General features: G+C 42.8%; 1 protein-coding gene across 1 annotated transcript in view; it reads right to left on the bottom strand.

Moving 5' to 3' along the window:
- Fbxl7 (F-box and leucine rich repeat protein 7) overlaps window positions 1-17,425 on the bottom strand; it is a 354,587-nt gene extending 337,162 nt beyond the window's left edge. Inside the window, exon 1 of the mRNA XM_042695209.1 lies at window positions 17,287-17,425. Within this exon, the coding sequence (XP_042551143.1) occupies window positions 17,287-17,323 (37 nt within the window). The 5' untranslated portion in view covers window positions 17,324-17,425. The remainder of the gene's footprint in view (window positions 1-17,286) is intronic.
- Window positions 17,426-20,993: the final 3,568 nt, after the last annotated feature.

Here is a 20,993-nt window from a genome sequence, read left to right on the forward strand (position 1 = left end):
GCAGCTATTGAAATGAAAGCAGTAAAGAACACACACAAATAAAAACCAGGCATATACAATGATTCCCTTCCACACACACAGAATCAAAATATGATAATATTTCCCTCTGAGCTGAGCACTCTCAAAAGGATGGAATTCTTTCCACCAACTTTAGAATCATTAAGCAGTCTGTCAGTGTATGAACTGGCATCGGAAACCATAAGTTAGGCTGTTAGCTCTCATTAACACCAGCTCTGTCTGCACATCACAGCAACAGGGGTCTACTCCTCCATTTCCCAGAACTGTCCAGATTCACCACAAGAAAAAGATGTCTCAGAATCTTTCTGGGATCTTTCATACAAGTAGCATTCATGAAGTAAAACCTCCCCAAAACAAACCACATTCTTACTTTCTTCCATGGAGCCCTGATCTGAAGAGAAGTCTCCAAAAGAGGGAGAAATAGAGCGGAACTCGGGCTCTCCTGTGACAGTTTCTCCTAGCTATAGACAGGAATTTCCTGTTTCAAAAATGAATTCCAACAACAACTCCCCCCCCCCCCTTTACTTCTCTGGCAGAATGGATTCAAAGCCAATCCACAAGCTTGCTGAGCCAAATCAGGAGACTCTAAAAGCAGTGGGACGGAAGCATTTGAGGTTGACTGTGACCTATCTCCTTTACAAATGACACCTTTGAGGAGGTCTCCTGTCTTGTGAGCAGCAGAGCCCTGATTTTAACTCAGGCTCATTGGCTCCAAAGCTGCTTAAGCAGCAACCCCGCCCCCCCCTCCGGCCCCCACGGCCTTCACTGTATCCTTCTCTGGCTTTCTCAGCAGACTGAGTTCCTAGAGGACGGATAAACATTTGATTCTACATCGTATCTCATGGGCAGGCCAAACAAGTGCTGACACGTAGGAGATTCATAAATACCCACTGGCTCCCTGAATTAATAAAGGAATGAATGACTTGGATGAACAAATACCTTCATGCATCAGTCCATTAAATGCTCTCTCAGATTCTGGGTGGGATTAAGTGAGAGACCAGAGGCTAGGTTAACTCTACAGGCCTCAACAGCCAACTTAAAAGAATGTGGGTCTATCAGAAATGAAAATGTCCAAGGCAGTACCCACTCTGCTACTCACCACCCAATCCTGTGGTTTCTACCTCTTTCCACCTTTGAGGCTCACCCTTCCCTTCCATGCCCTCCACCTTCCCGCACTGTCCCTCAATGAACCTCACTGTGAAGGCCTTCTTAGGCTTCAATGACTTACATTCCCTTCTCCCTCCAAAATTCAAAACAAATTAAGGATATAGTGAAAAGAGTAACTGATAAGAAGAAAAACGGAATCTTTGTTTCTGGCAATTCTAGGGCAAAGAACATGGATTTTCGGTGTAGACCGAAATCAAGTGGCTGATGATGAGCACAAGCCAATGCTGGTCCACCCATGGGAGGAAGAGCTTCCCCCAGCTCAGCGACTTCCGGAAGGCAGACTGCTCCTAAAACAGACGAGGTTGAAAAACTGACCTTATTCCTCTCAAATCCATTTATCAAGAAAGTACTTCAGGCCAGGAGTCAAACTAATGATGTTCCTTCCATGTGCAAGGAAACATTAGAGGTGAAGATCAGTCTCTTCTACATCCTATAACCCAGTGCCTCTCGAGTGACCATTCTAAGCCCATCCAAAATTGCCCTGGCTGAATATTGGCTCCTCACCCTGCTGCCATCCATCCACCTGCCTTTATGTTGCTTCATGGTCATGTGACCCTGTCTACCTGTCCAGTTTTCCAGGTGTTGAGGCTCAACTCTCAGTACCCTATCCTCCCACACAACCTAGCACTCAGGACTGGACCCTGCCTCATCATCTGATCTCATGTTATCTCCACCTTCTCCCCAGTCATGCCTAGCAAGCTCTTACTTATCACCACAATCAAGTATGAGGATTGTTACATTCCTGTTCCATAAAAATAAATGTTGTGGTAATGAGGATGAAACAAAAGTAATAGGGATAACCCAACATGCTTCCATAAAGTAAGGGGTTACTGGAACAAACATTGGCTAAGGGAGATCAAAGATATTTTTATTTTGAAAACATAACACTGATTTGTGCCTGACCTGACAGGGCATGATGGGTAATCATGTGGGAAGAATAGCCCAAGAAATACAGTACAAGCAAAGATATGGATCTAAGAAAACAAAAGGTACATTCAGAAAACACTCTATTTCCCAGTCTGGCCCAGCCACTGTGTGTATGAAAGAAATGCATCTTGAAAGAAGAAAGGTGAGGAATTTCAGCACAATGCCACATCCCTGAGTACCAGGAAACAGTACATTTTGATTTGATTTATAGACAACAGAGTTGAAGAATAATTTCTAAAGAAACTAGTGGGTTGTGTCAATAAAACGATATAAAGCCACATCTTTTTACTATGTTATAATAAGCTAATCATTTTGTTTTGCAAGCAATTCCAAATTTTTCAGGACCAGAGTGCCTCTGAGTTTATAATAATTTGATAATCTCAGTGGAACATAATAAAATGACTAATAAACTACTTAGGGTGATCATGAGACTACATATTAATTTGCAGTCGTCTTTTATCTTGCTTATGATTCAACTCCTGCATGTTGCGTCTATCTAATGAATCTGTCCTTGTCCCTCATGTAATAAGCAGGCATTGAATAATTCCCCAATTCTCTTAATAGCCAGTAACATGAAATGTTGATTTCATGCCATTAACAACTATGGACAACAGCTGTTCCCTTACTAACTCTTCTTCACGGTGGTACTCTCAGCCTTGGTAGACTTCAAAGATCATCCCTTAAAGAACAGTGAACCATCAGCAAAACAGGGCCCTGGAGGAGGGATTAAGACGTCTGATTTCAGTCCCAAAGTTGAACAAATGGCTAACACAGATGGGTCTCTAGACCCATCTGCAGCCAGCTCTCAGCTATAGCAACAGAACAAACCTGAATCAAAACTATCAAGGATCTTCAAAGGTACCACAAGAACAATAAGCTTATTTGGGCATATTATAATGTCAAGTAATTTTAGTGTATAGGCTTAATTGCCTGCTCTACAACACACAAGGATTAGACACAAACTCAAAACAGACAACCTGTGCATGTCTCTTAACTGTCACCTGCAGATTCCTTTCTAGGAATTCCCAGGAATAATACGGGTTACCCAGCAAACACATCCTGCTTCCATAACTGCCAGAACAGCACCCTACTCGGCATCACCCACGGTCTTATCCTGGCTTCCCCAGTAAACAGCCTCTGATATGAGAATGCAGGTGGTTTATTGGGAAGTACCTTCAGGATCACATTCATGAAAGGCAGATGAGACAGAAACATAAATGTGTCTATGATACAGTTTTGCTACAGGACTCATCCAATGCTGAGGGAGAGATGAGTCAAAATGTCCCTTCAGGGTGGTCCCAAATTGTACACTGCCTCAACCACTGCATATGGGCTGGGAGACCTATGGACCAACACCCTGGGCATCTGGGGTAGTAGCATGTCAATCCTCAAAGAGACACTCTGGGCAGAGACTGGGACAGCCATTGTATGTGTCTAATTTATTAAAATGTAAGGGAATAAAAAGGGAACAATCACAGTGATCATGAGAAAAATAACCCCTCAGTAGATGAATGGATCAAGAGAAAAGAAAATGTGGTAAATACATATATCTATAGGTATAGATATAGATATAGTGGAATTTTTTGCTTCCAACATAAAGAATGACACTGCCCCATTTGTTAGGAAATGGAAAGACTTGGGGAAAAAACCATAAGTAAGCCAGACCCAAAGAAATATAAGTCCCATGGTTTCCCTTATTTGCAATAATTAGTATACGTATAGGATAATCTTATCAGATGAGCAGAAAAGTTCAAAAGCTATGTACATATGACCATACAAGATGATGCTAAGTGAAAATAACCCCAAAATATGGACACAAGAGGTTTTTTCTTTGTGGTTGTTGTTTTTAATGCACTATAACAGTTTTTTGGCTGTTTGTTTCTTTTGTAAGTTCTTCCCCCAGTGGTATATCCCCTGTTGTCACTGTACTTGATCTTGGTACCCAGCATTTTATATATACAGGTATCTAATTTGGGGAGGGGAAGGGGAATAACAAAACACTGAAACAAGGACACAGGATGACCCATTGCAACAATAAGACTCACAAGACACTATGTTGGAAATGAACTTTACAACTTTGGAGGGAGGATTTGCGGAGGTGGGGGAGGGAAGGGATAGTAGGAGAAAAACAAAGGAGGTGGTAACAATGCTTGACAAAAAATGTACTTATTGCCTTACTCATAAAACTGTAACCCCTCTGAACTGCATCTTTACAATAAAATAAAATTTAAAAAAAATAGAACAGTTGGACTGAGAACATCTATTTTGACATTCTAAAGCTTTGCCCTCTATGTGGCAAGGCAGAGCTGTTTGGTGTCTCTGGGCTTCAACCTCTTTCCTTTCAGGAGCTCTGGGTTATTTCTCCCACTAAAGTATCTATGATTGTACTCCATATTTCATTCTTGGTCCCCATTAGAACTCTCTTGTTACCCCATAGGTTACAACTGTCCCAGGAGGAGGGGCATCTTGAGCCCCTCTTGCAGTTCATCCCCATTAAGTGTGAAACATGGATGTCCAGCAACAGAAAATTCACATCTACATGGTGCACTAGACAGACAGCAACCTTGTGATTAAATGAGATTTGCAGGCAGCAACCTGGGAATTTCAACCTGAGAATGAACACAATTATTCAAGTTAGTTCTATCTTTATTACCCATGCTCCCCCTTGTGAGGCAATCTTCCTTATTGAAAGTAAAGCAATCCCAACCAAAGCATTCAAAAATGATCCTTTTCCTGTTTTTATTAGGCAGCATCAAAGAAATGACTATTTGAAGAACAACCAACAGGAGGGAATTGCTTTTTTATTGCTCAGCTCACATTGTTATGACTTTGGGAATGGAGAAAGACTCCCCAAGGAAACACTGTCTCTGGAAGCAAGCTTTCAACGTAATCAACAGGCAAGGTCTTCCGAGAGAGGAGGAGGAAAATATTAAAATAGAACTGAATAAACAATGCAAACACCAATAAAATGTGAAAATAAGCATTTTAAGACCAAAACGCTATTTCTTGAAATTTACTTTTCAGAATGTTATGCAAAATATACATTATCCAAAAGTGGCTATGTAATGTTTTCTGATCAATGAAATTGCTTTTGATTTTGAAAGTCAAAAAAAAAAAAAAACAGACAAAAATAAGCATCTTCTGCAAGTCTGACTTTATACACTGATACTTCAAAACGAACTTTCGCTGGGTTCAACATCATGCAGCATATAATCCTTTTCCCACCATCATATCCATTTGTCTGATCTGAATGAGGTTCAGTGGACAAGTAAGCTACAATACTCAGCTGGAATGGGTGTCATGATATCGGGAGTTCTCTACTATGTTCCTATGTGGCCCAGGTTCACAAGGCTCATATGTCTTTATCCCAACCTCCCTCTACATGGCTCACACACTGAGATAGCTTATCCCTTTATTAGCTCTATTCTTTTTTAAAATAAGTTTTTTATTGTGAAAATACCGTACAGAGGGGTTATAGTTACACGAGCAGGGTAATGAGTACATTTCCTATCTAGTATTGTTAGTTACCTCCTCCTGTTTGTTATCTCCTCCTTTGTTTTTCCCTTATCATCCCTTCCCTCTCACCTCCACAACTACACTCCCCACATCCCCCCTCTAAATTGTAAAGTTCGTTTTTCTACATAGCGTCTTCTACATCTCATTGTTGAAATGGGTCAAACTATATCCTTATTTAAACATTTTGTTTTTTCCCTTGCCCTCCTCAAATTATACCAACATCAAATACAGTGAAAACAGGTTATACCATGGGGGAGGGACACGCAAAGCAACAAAGAAATCACATGGTACATTATAAATACGTTAGAAACAATAGCAAGAAAGAAAAAATCCACTTGTGAGACACTTTATCTGAAGCTGATCCTCTAGGAGAGGTTACATTATTTAAGGAAAAATACCAATTAATATTTGTATCAGTTGTGTTTCTGGTATTCTTTACAGGAGGTGACTTTGTGTTTCTCTGCATTGCCAAGTAAGAAAACAAGAGGAATAATGGCGTTTGCTCAATTTATAGGAAAGAAATGTTTACGGATTGCTTCATCTGTGTGGACCCCTTATGGGCACTAGAAATGAGCACCATTCCCCCTTTTATTCTCATACTGATGATTTCATTTCTGGTTTTAACAATGTGAACAGCCAAGGCTGAAGATTTACTAGAAACCACCTCAATCACAGTGGACACATGAAAGAACTTTTTTATACTTTGTAAAACAAAGAGAAGTAGAGATGCGAAACCTCAAGATCATTGAGAGTTATATAAATGTAAAAGGATTCATAAGCCTCTGACTGTTTAATCCAGAGAGAAAATACAGAGCTAAAGAAATGACTTATTCATTTAAAAGTTAACATTTTAAGCTGTTCCTCATAATTAGTTAAATCATAATATAAACCAAATTCCCAAGTCAATTAAAGCACACACTGCAAAACAATGATTTTTTATGTTACTTTTTGTTTATTATTAATGTTTTTTATTGTGAAAATACCATACAGAGGGGTTACAATTACATGAGCAAGGTAATGAGTACATTTCTTATCAAGCACTGTTGGCTCTTCCTTTGTTTCCCCTAACCATCCCTGCCCTCCCATCACCCTCCCCTCCACCCCTCCACCCCTGCCAAAGTTGTAAAGTTTGTTTTTGACATAACGTCTCAGTAGATGAATGGATCAAGAAAATGTGGTATATATACACAATGGAATTCTATGCCTCCATCAGAAAGAATGACATCGCCCCATTTGTTAGGAAATGGAAAGACTTGGAAAAAAATTATATTAAGTGAAGTAAGCCAGGCCCAAAGAAACATAGGTCCCATGGTTTCCCTTATTTGCAAAAACTAGTATATGTCTGAGACAAGCAGAAACGGATAGATAAGTTGATGTCAGGCGAAATGAACCCAAAATAAGGACTGAAATGGTTTTTCTTTCTTGCTATTGTTTCTAACATAAGATGATTTTTTTGTTGCTCTGTATGTCCCTCCCTCATGGTATAACCCCTGTTTTCACTGTATTTGCTGTTGGTATAATTTGGGGAGGGGAAGAAAAAAAACAAATTGTTTAAAGAGGGATACAAGTAGACCCATTGCAACAATGAGATGTACAAAACAATGATTTCTGACTGAAACAAAATACACAGCAGCATTTTATTCAATGCTAACCATTAAAAAATAGTTAAATGAACAATACTATAGGAAGTGGTGCTGTGGCTCAAGTGGTAGAGTGCTAGCCTTGAGCTGAAGAGCTGAGGGACAGTGACCAGGACCAGAGTTCAGGCCCCACAACTGACAAAAACAAAAGAGAACAAAACTCGAAATTGATGAGGTTCAAGTCATCAGCACTTTGTTACTAGAGACATGCTCTAAAGCTGTTTTTGGATTAGTTCTTTGTGAACAGTCTTGATTTTGCCCCAGTCTAGCCTTAAAAGACAATCCTCCTCATCGCTACCTAAGTAACAAGGATTATAGGTTTGACCACCATGACCGACCTTCATTTCAATAATGTTATGAGGTTGAAGCTACTCCTTGGGCACCGGTGTAGCAACTCCCTGGCCCCAGATGACCAGTGAGCCACTAGGCTTCTCTACCTCGGGCAGAGTTGCAGAAGCAGGTAAAGATTCTCTCTGGACTTGCAAGTCACTGTCATTAGTATGTGCAAATTATTTACTGATTGTCCTCTAGTATGATTATATTCATTTTTATTGTTGAACCTACAAGAAAAGTTTGATTCTAGAATCAGAATGACTCCACCTAACGATCACTTGTCAAATCAAGAAAAATCACTTTATCGACCAAGGACCAAATTCCTTATCTATACAAGGGGGAAATGGTCATGGATGCAGTCCTTGTGATGACAAAGGAGATTAATTTCTGAAATGCTTCATAGTTTACAATTTCCTAGACATAATCATGTAGAATCCCCCTGCCAGGAATTGGCAAGAAAAGGACAAATCCTCAAGTGTATGTCAGGGTAATTCCCATCAGCCACTGTTTATAATGCACAGCTTTAAAACCAAGACATACATTCCAAACTGTAGAGAAAATGCACACACACTGTTAATCATCTCTCAGCTTTGGATTCTGTGCACGTACAAAGACTGCACCAGGTGAAAGGCTATCCAGGCAGGAAGATCAATTAAAAAGTTAATCATACTCTGGAATCACGGGACAACCTCCTAAGTTCTGCTTCATACCCCACAGACTCTGAGGAATATACTAATTATCGTATACACTAAAGCTACTGGACATGAGACAGCCTACCAATTTGTCAGCAGCAGTTAATCGGTGTTTTAGAGAGCCACACAAAGGGAGATACAGGCTTCCTTTAGAAGGTGTCTTTCAGTTTTGGTTACCTACTCCATAAAACTGTCACTCACTCCATTTCTCCCCAGCTGGTTCTCAGTCACTACAGTTCTTTAAAATGAAACCAAGATTGGTCAAGATGTGGCTGCAACCCAGAAGACAAAGCCACTGAGGCCACAGGCACAGTGAAGCCGAGCAGAGACTCTGGGCAGCCACAGGAATTCCAGATGTGGCTCCATCCACCACCCAGGCAGCCTCCAGCCCTCTGCATAATCAGTGCTTGTCTCATGGTTGTTCTGTGGCCTTCAGGATAAATGTGTAAGGTGCTTAAAGAGGTGATGCCTAGTAAGTGTTCAGTAACTACTAGCTACTATCATTAAGTGAATGAAAATATCATAAACTTGGCAGTAGCCATAACCTGTAATACTTTTAATTGTTTTTGCTTTGTGAGTTGTTGTAAAAGAATCAAGTAGAACACTGATCCGAATCTTTACATGAGAGGGGAGTGAATTGCTCTCATCCACCCTCCCATTTGTTCTTTCTTCTCCAAGTATTTTTGAGCTTTCTTCCTCTTCACTCTGACTAAATCTCATGCCTTTGTCCTCTTCCTGGAGAAACGGAGCTATTAATGATACTTGGAACACCTGAGCCTGACCTCGATCTGTGACTTAGCCTCTAAGACGCTACCGTAATTTGGCTTATACCTGACTGAGACACATGCCCGATTCCACTTGCAAGCAGACCTTCTCTTAACTTTCCCACCTTGCCAAAAAATCACTTACTTGCAGCAAGAAGGTCAGTTCACATTTATAAGAGAAATTCCTGAGATTTTTCTCTAGAAATTCTGATTGTCTTTCCACTGCTACTTTTGCCCGGAAAATGCAGCACAGGAATTTACCACAGGCAGGGTAGCAAACAACAACAAAAAAAAATGTTTTAATAACATTTCTACACATTGCTCAAGGCTTCTAAAGTTACAATTATGAGTTCATGCAGTGTGAACAACTGTTTCTCATTTTGTTACTGGTTTTAAGAATTTAAATAGGAACTGATAGAAAGAACACATCTTACACACAAACGAATAGTGACTTACAGTTCCAGAAACAGTCTGCAATTCTTCAACCATGGAATGGGGAAAATGTTGACCACGTGCTAGTGTTTCATTACCAAGCAAAATTCACATGATTAGTTTTGTCAAGAGTTTTAAAGTGCTACCTCTTTGGGATATTAACTGGTACATTTTAAGAGGACCCAGCAAAGGTAACCATTCACTTTCACTGCAGTGGGCTGGCTCTAGAAGTGCCCAGGCTGGCCAGGCACCTCTGTCCCTTCACCATAGCCTATAAAGATCCTCACTTATATGGTGCCTACAGAAACTGCTGTCCGTAAATTGAACCATACATGTGAGAAATGGAATATGAGGATCAGGGTGGGGGCAGGAAAAGTATAGGTAGGGAGAGTCTGAAAACAAAGTATTTAATTTCTCCAAAGATCCTAAACTCCTCCTCTTGCAAGTAACCTGGTTTTGTGTTTTCAGAGAACACACACGTCTTTTAGGCATTTCAGAAATTGCAGACACCATCCTGAGCTGTCATTGTTCAGAGAATAGCTCAATTCCTAGGTATACTGCCCAACTGACCACTTGGGATCACATTTAATACACTGGTAAGGTAGGGTCTCCTGAAAACCAAAATTCAAGATCTGAAATCACTGACTGCTATGCCTTAGAGAAGGTTCAATGTGTCCTTCCAAAGAGTTCATCCATTAGCATCTGGTTCCCACTGTGAAGTAGGAAGAGGATAGAAGTTTAATCTGGCCATAATGTTTTAGAGAGGGGCATTTGGGAAGGAGAGGGGGTTGAACTGGGCCGTCAGGTTAGAGCCCCATTATATTTATTGGCTTCATAGATGGAGATCGAACAGAACTCTGGTTGGCTGATCAGGAATAGGAGGTTGAAGGTATTGCGCATGCTTAGATGGTATAAGGTACATTACGGTATGTGACGGCATCTGCCATGAAATATACAGGGGGTAAACTCCCCCAATGAACTAAAGAACAAATTAATTAAGTTTAAAAACCTCATACCTTACATGTGTTTGAAAAGCTATCAATATGAAAATTAAAATTTTAAATGACGAATAAAACCAATGTGCATAAGTTACAGGAAGTCAGATTTGTCTTAGTCCAAGGAGGAAAACCTGTCTTATGATTAGAGTTGTCCTAATCTGAGCTGGACTAACCCTAAAGGAGGAGAGAATCCTCACCGTGGCAGTGTGATCTCAGTGAAGGATGTGGTGCTTGAAAATTCATGGAATCAACAATCTGATTCTAAGCCAAGCTCTGTAGCAAACATTCTGTCACATGCAGCTTGTATTTGATGGAAGGTGATTATTTGGTGCCAAGTAAATCTTACCTTCCCTTCTTATAACTCTACCTTCCACCACTGAAATAACCATCCCAAGTCCCAAAAGCAGCTCCCAGAGATAACAATGGATAAAAGGTAAGGGTAATAATGATCATTAATGACTCCAAATCAATCTAGAATTCACGGTGTTTCCTATGGAAAAGGAAGTTAAGACCAAGCTGGAATTGACTCCCAAGTGGAAAGAAAAGTTACCTCTCTTTGATCTCTTTTGTTTTTTAAATGATTCAAAAAGAGTCTTCAGATCTCTGACCTTAACCTTTCATGGTCAGATCAAAAACAGCATTATTTGCTACAATGATACTTTCATGTGAACCAATCCATGGAACACTATCTCTCTCTCTCTCTCTCTCTCTCTCTCTCTATATATATATATATATATATAGTAAAAATATTTTTTGTACAGAGGGCTTACAGTTACCTGGTAGGGTAATAATGAGTACATTTTGTAGCGAGCATTGTTCCCTTCTCCTTTGTTTTCCCCCTACCATCACTTCCCTCCCCACCTCCTCCCACCCCCTAACCTCGACATTGTAAAGTTTGTTTTCAACATAGTGTCCTGTACATCTCGTCACAATGGGTGGGTCTGCATCCCATTTAAGCATTCTCCAATATCCCTTCCCCTCCCCAAATTGCAAAAATGTATATACAAGGTGCAGAACACTGTCATCAAATACAGTAGCACAATCATGTTTATCACAGCATTATTTACCATAGCTAAGATATGGGACCAACCCTGATGTCCCTCGGTAGATGAATGGATCAAGAAAATGTGATATATGTATATGCATATATATATATATACACACACACACATATATATATATATATATGCATATACATATATACAATGGAATTCTATGCCTCCATCAGAAAGAATGACATTGCCTCATTTGTTAGGAAATGGAAAGACTTGGAAAAATTATATTAAGTGAAGTAAGCCAGGCACAAAGAAACATAGGTCCCATGGTTTCCCTTGTTTGCAATGACTAGTACATGTCTAAGACAAGCAGAGAACACTATCTTTATATTTGTATGTGCATCAGGATGGGATTATTTGCTAGAAGCAAAAGATGAAGATCAACTTGTACTTCAGAACATCAGCAACCACTGAAAGCATGCCCAGGCCAGTATGTACATCTCCAGAAAGCGTGTAGCAACCACAATCAAGGTCATAAATGGAATATTATCCTTGAAGACAAATCTGGTCTCCTTCTCCTCCACCCTGTATCCTAAATACAGTTCAAATTTCCTGATACAAGATAATTGGATGAACATATTAGTGAAGAGGCGAATCAAAACTATCTTCAGGGCCAGACTGAACAGTCCATAGAAGTTTCAATTGAAGATACGTAATGATACATGTGTGCACAATGAAGACTCTGCAAACGACCGAATATCTGTACATCCCTGAAGTCCTATGTGGATCTCAAGGTGCTGATGCTTGAAGTGAGGTCACGGAGTCATGAGAGTAGATCCTTCATGATTTGGATCTTGCACTTTCAGAAGAGGCCAGAGAATTCACCAGCTCTTCTTTCCACCCTAATCATAAGAGGGCACAAAGAGAAAATGGCAATGTGCAGCCAGAACACAACCTCTAGAACCATGAGAAATAACTCTGTGTAGTTTATAAGACATGGAGTGCACGGTACTTCATTAGAGCAGCTCAAACTAAAAGCATAGGAGTATTCACCATGGTTGGGAAACAGTGCTTGCAGATGGCCACAAGCTACCCGGATCCTCAAAGTTCAGTCCTTCATTTCCTTGAAGTCTTAGTCTGCCTTCTCAGTGAGGCACACAGCGGCTAATTAAGATGGTAAATACCTTCTCCCTCCCACACTCTATCATCTTAATCTTCAATTGTCTTTATTTAGAGACCTTGGTCCCTTGTAATATAACCAACACATGACTTGCTGAATTACAGTATGAGTGTTAGTTGTTCTTTTTCTTCTCAACAGCGCACATGCGCACACGTGCACATGTGCACGCACTTACACACACATACAATATATACATCTGACAAGGTCAGAATCTTTACCTGTTTACTCACTTATCAGGAGAATATAAGAATCCCTGGCACAGTAGGAAGTAACATAGCTAAGTTAATGAATGGGCCAATGATTCTGTAGTGAGAGTCTCATAGGACTACACTTACTGCACAACTCCAGAAAAACAGATGATTCTCTCCGGCCCTGGATTTCCAACTTGGTGAAAGGGGGCAGAAAACAGCCTGTGCCCCACCACGTCATCAGGGGAATGGGGTATGGCAGTGCACGTCCAGGGCTCGGGCCACAGTAAACTTTCCATTAGCATTAGCTGTCACAGTTACCAGTTATGTCAAGATACAGTTCCCAAGGTGGCGATAGATTTGTGATTATTTACACTTTCTCCACATCTGACAGCACTGATCTGGGATGGGGAAAGGACCCCCAGCAGAGCAGAGAGCTACCAGGGGTCCGACCCCAGAATGAGGCCTCTTCAGTTTCAATCAACAATATCCAGAGCTTTGCAAAGGAGCTGTTAACAGTGTGCGTGTGTGTGTGTGTGCGCGCGCGCACGCGCACGCACGCACACGTGCTACTGTCTCTGACCTGCAGAAGTAGAATAAACAGAACACTGAAACCACTGAGTAAGTAAGTGATGGTGAAGCGCAGAAACCTTAAAAGGCAGGGAAAGCCGCTCACCTCTTCCTACTGGAGCTGAGATTTGTTTATTTGGCTTAACTAGAGTCAAAGCTAATGGATCTAGTGGCTTTGAACCTCCCAACTCATTCCCTAGATTTCTACACACTGGATGTAACACTCTCTGAAAGAAGACTGAGGGGAAGAAACAGTCCTCTAGAAAAGAATTTACCAGAACATACCAATCATTTAAACATACACTTAGGTTTCTAGAAAGCTAGAGGCAGGAATGCCATGGTTAGTTTTCTCCTAGAGCAAATTCTAAGTCTGCCTAAAGGCACCAGGAGCTGGGGCTGAAAATCAGACCATTAAGGATTTAGAGGGGGGAAAAATACTTTGGGAACACTCATTATTGAGTACATATGCTTTTGATCTAGTGAGAAAAGCAAGGATTTAGGGACCAACTGAGTTGGGAGAGCGCAGCAGTGGGAATGAGGGAGGAAGATAGAGATGAGAAAGAGAAGTGACAAAGGAGGTGGAGTATTTACTGATTCCGTGGCGGTAATGATCTTCACTTGCCTATTAATTCTAACCAGGCTGCACAAGGCTAATCTTCTCTAAGTGATCCATTAAAGCACTATGAGAGCAAAATGAAACAAAGGGCCACACACTCACGGACGAGATCATGACGTATCGTGCCATTAAGAAATTCCTCTCTTCATTTGAGAGAAGACCCCAGGAGTTGAAGCTGAACTGAAATCCCAGACTCCCAAACTGATGCTCTTATACAAGCACATCCCAAAACATGAATGTGCACATGGGAAATGACTGTGCCATTCCAGAGAGAAGCCAAGATTCTAGTTATGACAAGCTCTCAGGCAATGCTAAGTCCAATGGAAATGGTTGGAAATGGTTATCCTATTCCACCTGCTAAAAGGAAGCTTCCAGAATCACTTCATTTTAAAATGAAAAATGTATTATCCATGACTCAAGATAAGTCAGATTTTTTTATGAAATAGTGACTTTTCATGGTACAAACAATTCAGGAATAATTGTAATATCAGCTGGGTACCCATGGCTCACACCTGTAATTCTAGCTACTCTGAGATCTAAGGATTGTAGTTCAAAGCCAGCCAGGCAAGAAAGTGTGTGAGACTCTTACTCTGTTCACCATCAGAAGACTGGAATTGGCGCTGTGGCTCAAGTGGTAGAGTGCTAGACTTGAGCAAAAGAGCTCAGGGACAGTGCCCAGGCATCGAGTTCAAGCCCCATGACCGACAAAAATTAAAATAAAAAAATAAGAATAACTACAATCTCAATGAGACATTTTGCACTGCATGAATTACTAAACTGCTGCCCATGTATATATAGTTAAAGATTTTTGAAGTACAGACCAGAACCAATGTTTTCTAGTTAAGTCTATAGTAGTTTCACTGAAGTTTATACATAGACAGGCACTAACAATTTCTTGTTTACACTGGAAATATACCACGCCTAATTTGAACTAAATCTTGCAAAGTATCTTAATTCTCAGATTCCTTTGATACTAGATTCTATGTCTAGGGCTACTTTCACTGCCACAGAATCTTGATGTTTTAAATAAGAAAGATGATTACTGACAGACCAAATCCCAACAGGCTTCACTACATAGAGTTTTCTAAATATAGTGCAACAGCACTATATTTACTACATCCAGTATAAGAGAGAAGAGAAAGAAAAGCAGGAGGAGGGACGACCATGTGACTTTTTCTCTAGCGTATAACTCGTTCATCAGAGAAATCTTAACTCATTCCAACAGAGCTGACAAACACTAAGCACAGTCAGCCAAAGCTCACAGTTACCTCCCAGAGTTTTCTATTGGTCCCCTTCAATCAGCTGAGTGCAAGAAGTTTCTCCTATAAAAAGTGCGCAGTGTATCTAAATCTGATCCCAGTAAAACTTAACTCGGGCTGAAGTGAAAATGCAGAGGTAGCATTTACGGATAACAGCTGGAGAGCATTAGTTCCCTGTCTCTCCTTTTCTCTCCCAAGGGCTGAAAATTCTGCTGTTCAGACGGGAAGTCGTCATATACCACACACTGTACAATCTGAGAATCTGGGATGGAGGAACAAGTTAGAGGATTAGGACTGTGCGAGGGTTTTGTTCCAGAAGATGCTAGAGCTAGGACTCGGTAGAGTCTTGGGCTGCCCTCTTCTCTCCCTGTGCACATGCACCTAGAACTGCCAGAAACCCACACATGCTCACTGCGAGCTTTGTAAAGACTCAGTTAGTTGGCTTCACCTTTCATTTTGCCACACATTTTTAAAACACTCAAAGACTTTCTGCAAACTGACAACCAAGATTCTCCGGTAATTGTTTATAGCATGCTTTTACATTTACCAATATAAAGACAACCATTTAATCTTTTTTAAGAAAACTGCAAAAAATAAACTGAAACCTAATAATAATAATGCTCATAGAACTGCCTAGGATATGGATGCATATTTATCTTTCATATATGTGGAATTAAAAACATGATCTGGAAACGTGTTTGTTTACACAAAGGCTCATGTGGATAATTCTTTTGTAGCATGTGATACCGTTTAACCAGGTTTTTTTTTTTTGCTTCAGTGGTAGTGGGATTCGAACTCAGGGCCTCAGTAGCTCTTACCATCTGAGACACACTTCCAGCCTTATAAATAACTTTACGGTGTTTTTTTTTTTAATTATTTTGTTTTGATTTCTTTAAGGAGTGGCTTCTGCTATGATTTCACAGAGCTTCAGAGAAATGAACCAACACAGACACCAGCCCAGGGAGAGACATGCCCACTCCGTGACCACAGCTCCAAGTTCTGAGCGGGATGATAAGAGTTTCCTTCACACCACATGCTGAATAGCTATTCTGCATTCCTACCAGTCTGCTGGCCCCGGCCCCTCCTTTGTAACCGCCCGTCCTCAGGGGGGACAGGCTGTATGTAACTCCAACCCTTTCTCTTCCACTCCGCTCCAGCCAAGTTCACCAGATAGGAGCCTTCACTTCTGAACTGCAGAAAATGCACTATCGGGGTGATGCAGTTAATCAGGCGAGTTAAAACACTGCGGCATTATGCAAAGAGGGGGAGGAGGGACGAGGGAGAAGCCAACCCACACATCCATCATCCTTTTAGGAGGGGGCGGGGTTTAAAGTTTCCCCAACTTCCAAGTTCTCCCTTGACAGGCAATATTTCTGTGCCATTTTCCAGCCCCAAAGAACAGATGGTCCTTTGCCCGGGTGGAGCCCCGAGAGAGAGCCCAGACAAAGCTCCCGGCCGCCCGGGGCCTCGCGCGGGACCCAGAGGTGCTCCGTGTCCCGCAGCTGCCAGACCCGGGCAGCTCGCAAGGAATGCGAGCTTAACTTCTTCTTCCAGAAGGTTTTGGTGGTTTTGTGTTGGGTTTTTTTTTCTTTCCTGCTACAGGAAAGTCCGGGAGGCGAAAGCACAAAGGGCCTGGGAATGTCTCTTGGTTTTATTTTGTTTTGAAGACGTCTCCCGCCATCTCACCCAACCACGCCGCCGCCCGGCACCCACCCCCTAGACGCCCAGGGGCAGGGGAAGTTGAGGCACGCGCCCAGAACCGCCACCTCGGGAGGAGGAAGGCAATCTGAACAGACTCGCAGACAAGCCGGGGAATCGCTTAAGAGAGTCCAAGCCCGGGGGCGGGGGGAGCCTGAATAAGACAATTAAACCAGGCCGGCATCCCCCGACGCCACCGGCGCAGCCCTCGGTGCCCAGGGGGAAGCGCCAGCCCGAGCGAGCGCCCAAGGGGCACAGAGCGCGGGGGGCCGGCGCGCGGGGGGCCCACTCACCCTCACTGCCGTACTGTTTGCCATTGTTCGCGCCCATCCTGTCGCCGTCATGCCCGCCGCCTCCCGGGACACTGCATGGCTGGGGCGCGCCGGCCGCGCGCGGGGCCGGAGGAGAGCCGGCCCGACGGGACCATCAGCTGCACCGCGCGCTCCGGGGCCGATCTCGGATGGGGGGGGGGTGCTCTCCGTCGGGAAGGGGTGCGCGGGGGACGGCGGAGGGGTCCCCTCTCGGCACCCCGGAGGGCTGCGGGCCGCGCTCACAGTGCGCGCCCGGGACCCGTGGACGCCGCGCCGCGCACCGCCCGCGCCCCGGGACCGCCCCACAGCGCCCCGCGCCGCCGCCGCCGCGGGGTCCCCATCCGCCCGCCCCGACCTCCCTCCCCGCCCCGCGGCTGTCCGGGGGATTCCCCCCCGCTCCACGCTCGGCCGCCGCCAGGCGCCCCTGCGCGTCCGCGGCTCCCCGGGGAGGGCGCGGCGGCCACTTGTTGCGGACGCCCCGAGCGAGCCGAGGCCGGCGGCCGGGCGCTGCGCCCCGCGAGCCGGACTTTTGTTAGCGCCAGGCGCCTCCTCCCGCCGCCCAGCGTCAATCACAGCTGGAGCCCCGGGGAGGAAGGCCGGCCTGGAGATGCGCGGCCCTTTAAAGGGGCAGCGCGCCTTTTTATTTCGGGAATGGGCGTGGGGGGGGGGGGGGGAGAAGAGGGGCAAAAGGGGAGGAAGAGGGGAGAGGAGGGAGGAGGAGGAGGAGGAACGCCCTTCAGCTCTGGGCCCGGGTCTTGGCTTGGGTTGTGCGCTTCTCCCATGGCTGTGTTGAGGACTCTTTTCCTGGGGCTCTTTCCTAGACTAGGCCCCCAGAGTGAAGACGAGCCCGCAGGCATCTCTCTAATCCTCTGGCCTATCGCGGGTGTGCGGGCATTTCAAATGAACTCCCATCCGTGTCCCCCTGGGACACATTTCAAGAGCCCCTCCTGGCTTTCAAGACTGAGACTAGGAAAGGAGACTGGGGGGCTAGACTTGAAAAGTTAACAGGGAATGGTCTCTGTGGAGCCGTGTGTGTGTTTTCACACACACACACACACACACACACACACACACACACACACACACACACACACACACACACACACACACACACACACACACACACCATGAAGGAGTTTTCCTGGCTCAGGCTCAGAACTTTTAAGAGCTTCAGAGCCAGAAAGTGTATTTTCTCCTCACTTTCTGGGGTTTTTTTTGTGTTTTTTTTTTTTTCCTTGAGGTTGGTGTTATCCTTTGTTTAATGCCTTAGTTACTTTTGGAGATTCTTCTGGCATTTGTAACACTTTAAAATGGCCCGTTGGGGTCCCCTCTATTAAAGAGCTAAGATAATTCATAATGTTGTATTCGCTTTCCGTATAAATACCTACAACATATCTTAACACCATATCACTGCTAAGATTAGGGAATTCATGCAAAAAAAAAAAAAAAAGGATGTAGGCACATACCCGTGTCTCCTCATAGACTTCGGATGTTTTTAAATTCAGTGAAAACATACAAAGTGATATCTATCATATTTACATACGGAATCAGGAGTTGTGTAATTACATCTTTCTCAAAAGGCTCATGTCTACATTTATAGATTATTAATTGCCTAGAATTCTTATAACTTTTGTTTGGTGATTTCCTTTCATCTGCTCCAATTTTCTGTCACATTTCAAGATTTTTAAAAACAGATTTATTACTCAAGTGTCATGCATCACAATAAAAATAACAAATTAATCTCTTTTCAAGGTTAAAATTTAAAATTTGTGTTACATTGGTAACATTTCCACTCTCCCAATCTGAAGACATGAAATATTCTATTTTAATGTGTCGCTTCACACCCACAACACTGCCATCCTAATGATCCCTAATCCCCAAATATCTGGGGAGCCTAATGAAAACTCTGTGTTGTGGGCCCTAGATAAGATTCTACAGAAACCGTAAAGGGGTCACTGAGAGCTATGTTATCTTCATATTAAATTTCTGCTGGTCTCATCTTCATCATTTCCTGTCATCATATTTAAAAAGTGCTCCAAATCTCATGATTTTAGAGGCTTATTTGAAGACAAAGCAGTCGAAAAGTGATAGAGCAGATGAAGTTCATCCCCATGTCTGATGCAGAGTGGACAACTCCTGGATGATCTCAGTGCACAAGACAAAAAACAGAGGCTGGAAGAGTTTAGAGGTGTAGAGTCACCCCAGAGGTACCTAAACCACATTGACCTTCCCTAAAATTAAAGTCTTTAAATAGTTTTCAAGGCTCTGCTTTCTGTCATAATGATAATGGCAATCCACTGTTTGAAATTCCAATTTGAAACAAAACAAAATAATATTATTGTTAAGAAATGCATGTGGGCACATTTCCATGGTGATGGGAGAGGAGCTGTGGCGGTGGAAGCTTAAATAAGACTGAGTAAAAAGAAGAGCAGTGTCCCTGCTAACAACAAACACATCTCACCTGTCTGTACTGTAATTTGCAAGATTAAAATAGTGTGCAAATGCACGACGTTTAACTGAAAACTCCAGTCTTTTTACCCACCTTCCAAACTTCAGTCCTAAACTGTCAATACCAGTTCACAAATCTGAGACCATGCAGGTGCGTTTTCCCCAACATCTTTCTATTGTCTTACACAACTCCTAACACAAAGCAGTCGTTCAATACTGCAAAACGAATGAAAACCGAGCAAACAGTAAACATGATCTGATGATCTGATGATCTGAATACCACTCCATTTCCTCTGTCTCGGCATTTTTAAAGAGGCCAAAATCACTGGAAATATTTTGTTTTCAAGGAAGCATTCTAAATCAACTGAAAAAGAGAGAAAGAACATACAAGTTGAGTGTTGGTTATCCAAACCATTGAGGACCAGAAGTATTTCTGACTGTGACATATTTAAGATTTGGGAATATTTTCATAATATTGGTTGTTCATGTGATGCTCAAAAAATTAGGATTTTGGATTATTTCTTATTTCATGTTGGGTTTTCTGAATTGAGATAGTTAACTTCAGCTAGGCTATTTTTTTTTTTTTGTCCGTCGTGGGGCTTGAACTCTGGGCTTGGGCGCTGTCCCTGCGCTCTTCTACTGCTGGAGCCACAGCCTCACTTCCGGTTTTCTAGTGGTTTATTGGAGATAAGAGTCTCACAGACTTTCCTGCCCGGGCTGGCTTTGAACTGTGATCCTCAGATCTCAGCCTCCTGAATAGCTAGGATTACAGGCGTGAGCCACCGGCGCCTGGCTCCACTAGGCTATTTTGTTGCTTCTTTCACTAGATTCTGTTTTTCATAAGGCCCTTGATCTGGTTGACCCACTTCAACACTGAGCTCCACCTGAAAGTAAGGACATAAACCAGTGTCTCTTCACCTCCTGTAGGCTGTATTAGAAGACCAGTGGAGAGGGAGAGGAACAGGAAGAACCATAATGGAGTTCCTGTGGGAAGCCAGCATTTTCCTAGTGGTCATCAGCAGCAAGGATTATTGGCCCTTGGATGACAACAGGGTTTGATTTTACCTTTGTAGTTCCAAATGCCTTCCCACCCCTGCCCACCAGAGCCGTGTCAGAAAAAAATACAGTTAAAATAGAAACTTCGAATAAGACCAAAAGTCTCAGAACACAGCTCATTAATATCCAGGTTGCAACTTTGAGAAAAATCATTCATTATACCCAGAAGCAAGAATTAAAAAGAA

Source organism: Dipodomys spectabilis, unplaced genomic scaffold (assembly GCF_019054845.1).
Source record: "Dipodomys spectabilis isolate Male_0828 unplaced genomic scaffold, ASM1905484v1 ptg000179l, whole genome shotgun sequence".
NCBI classification, from domain to species: Eukaryota; Metazoa; Chordata; class Mammalia; order Rodentia; family Heteromyidae; genus Dipodomys; species Dipodomys spectabilis.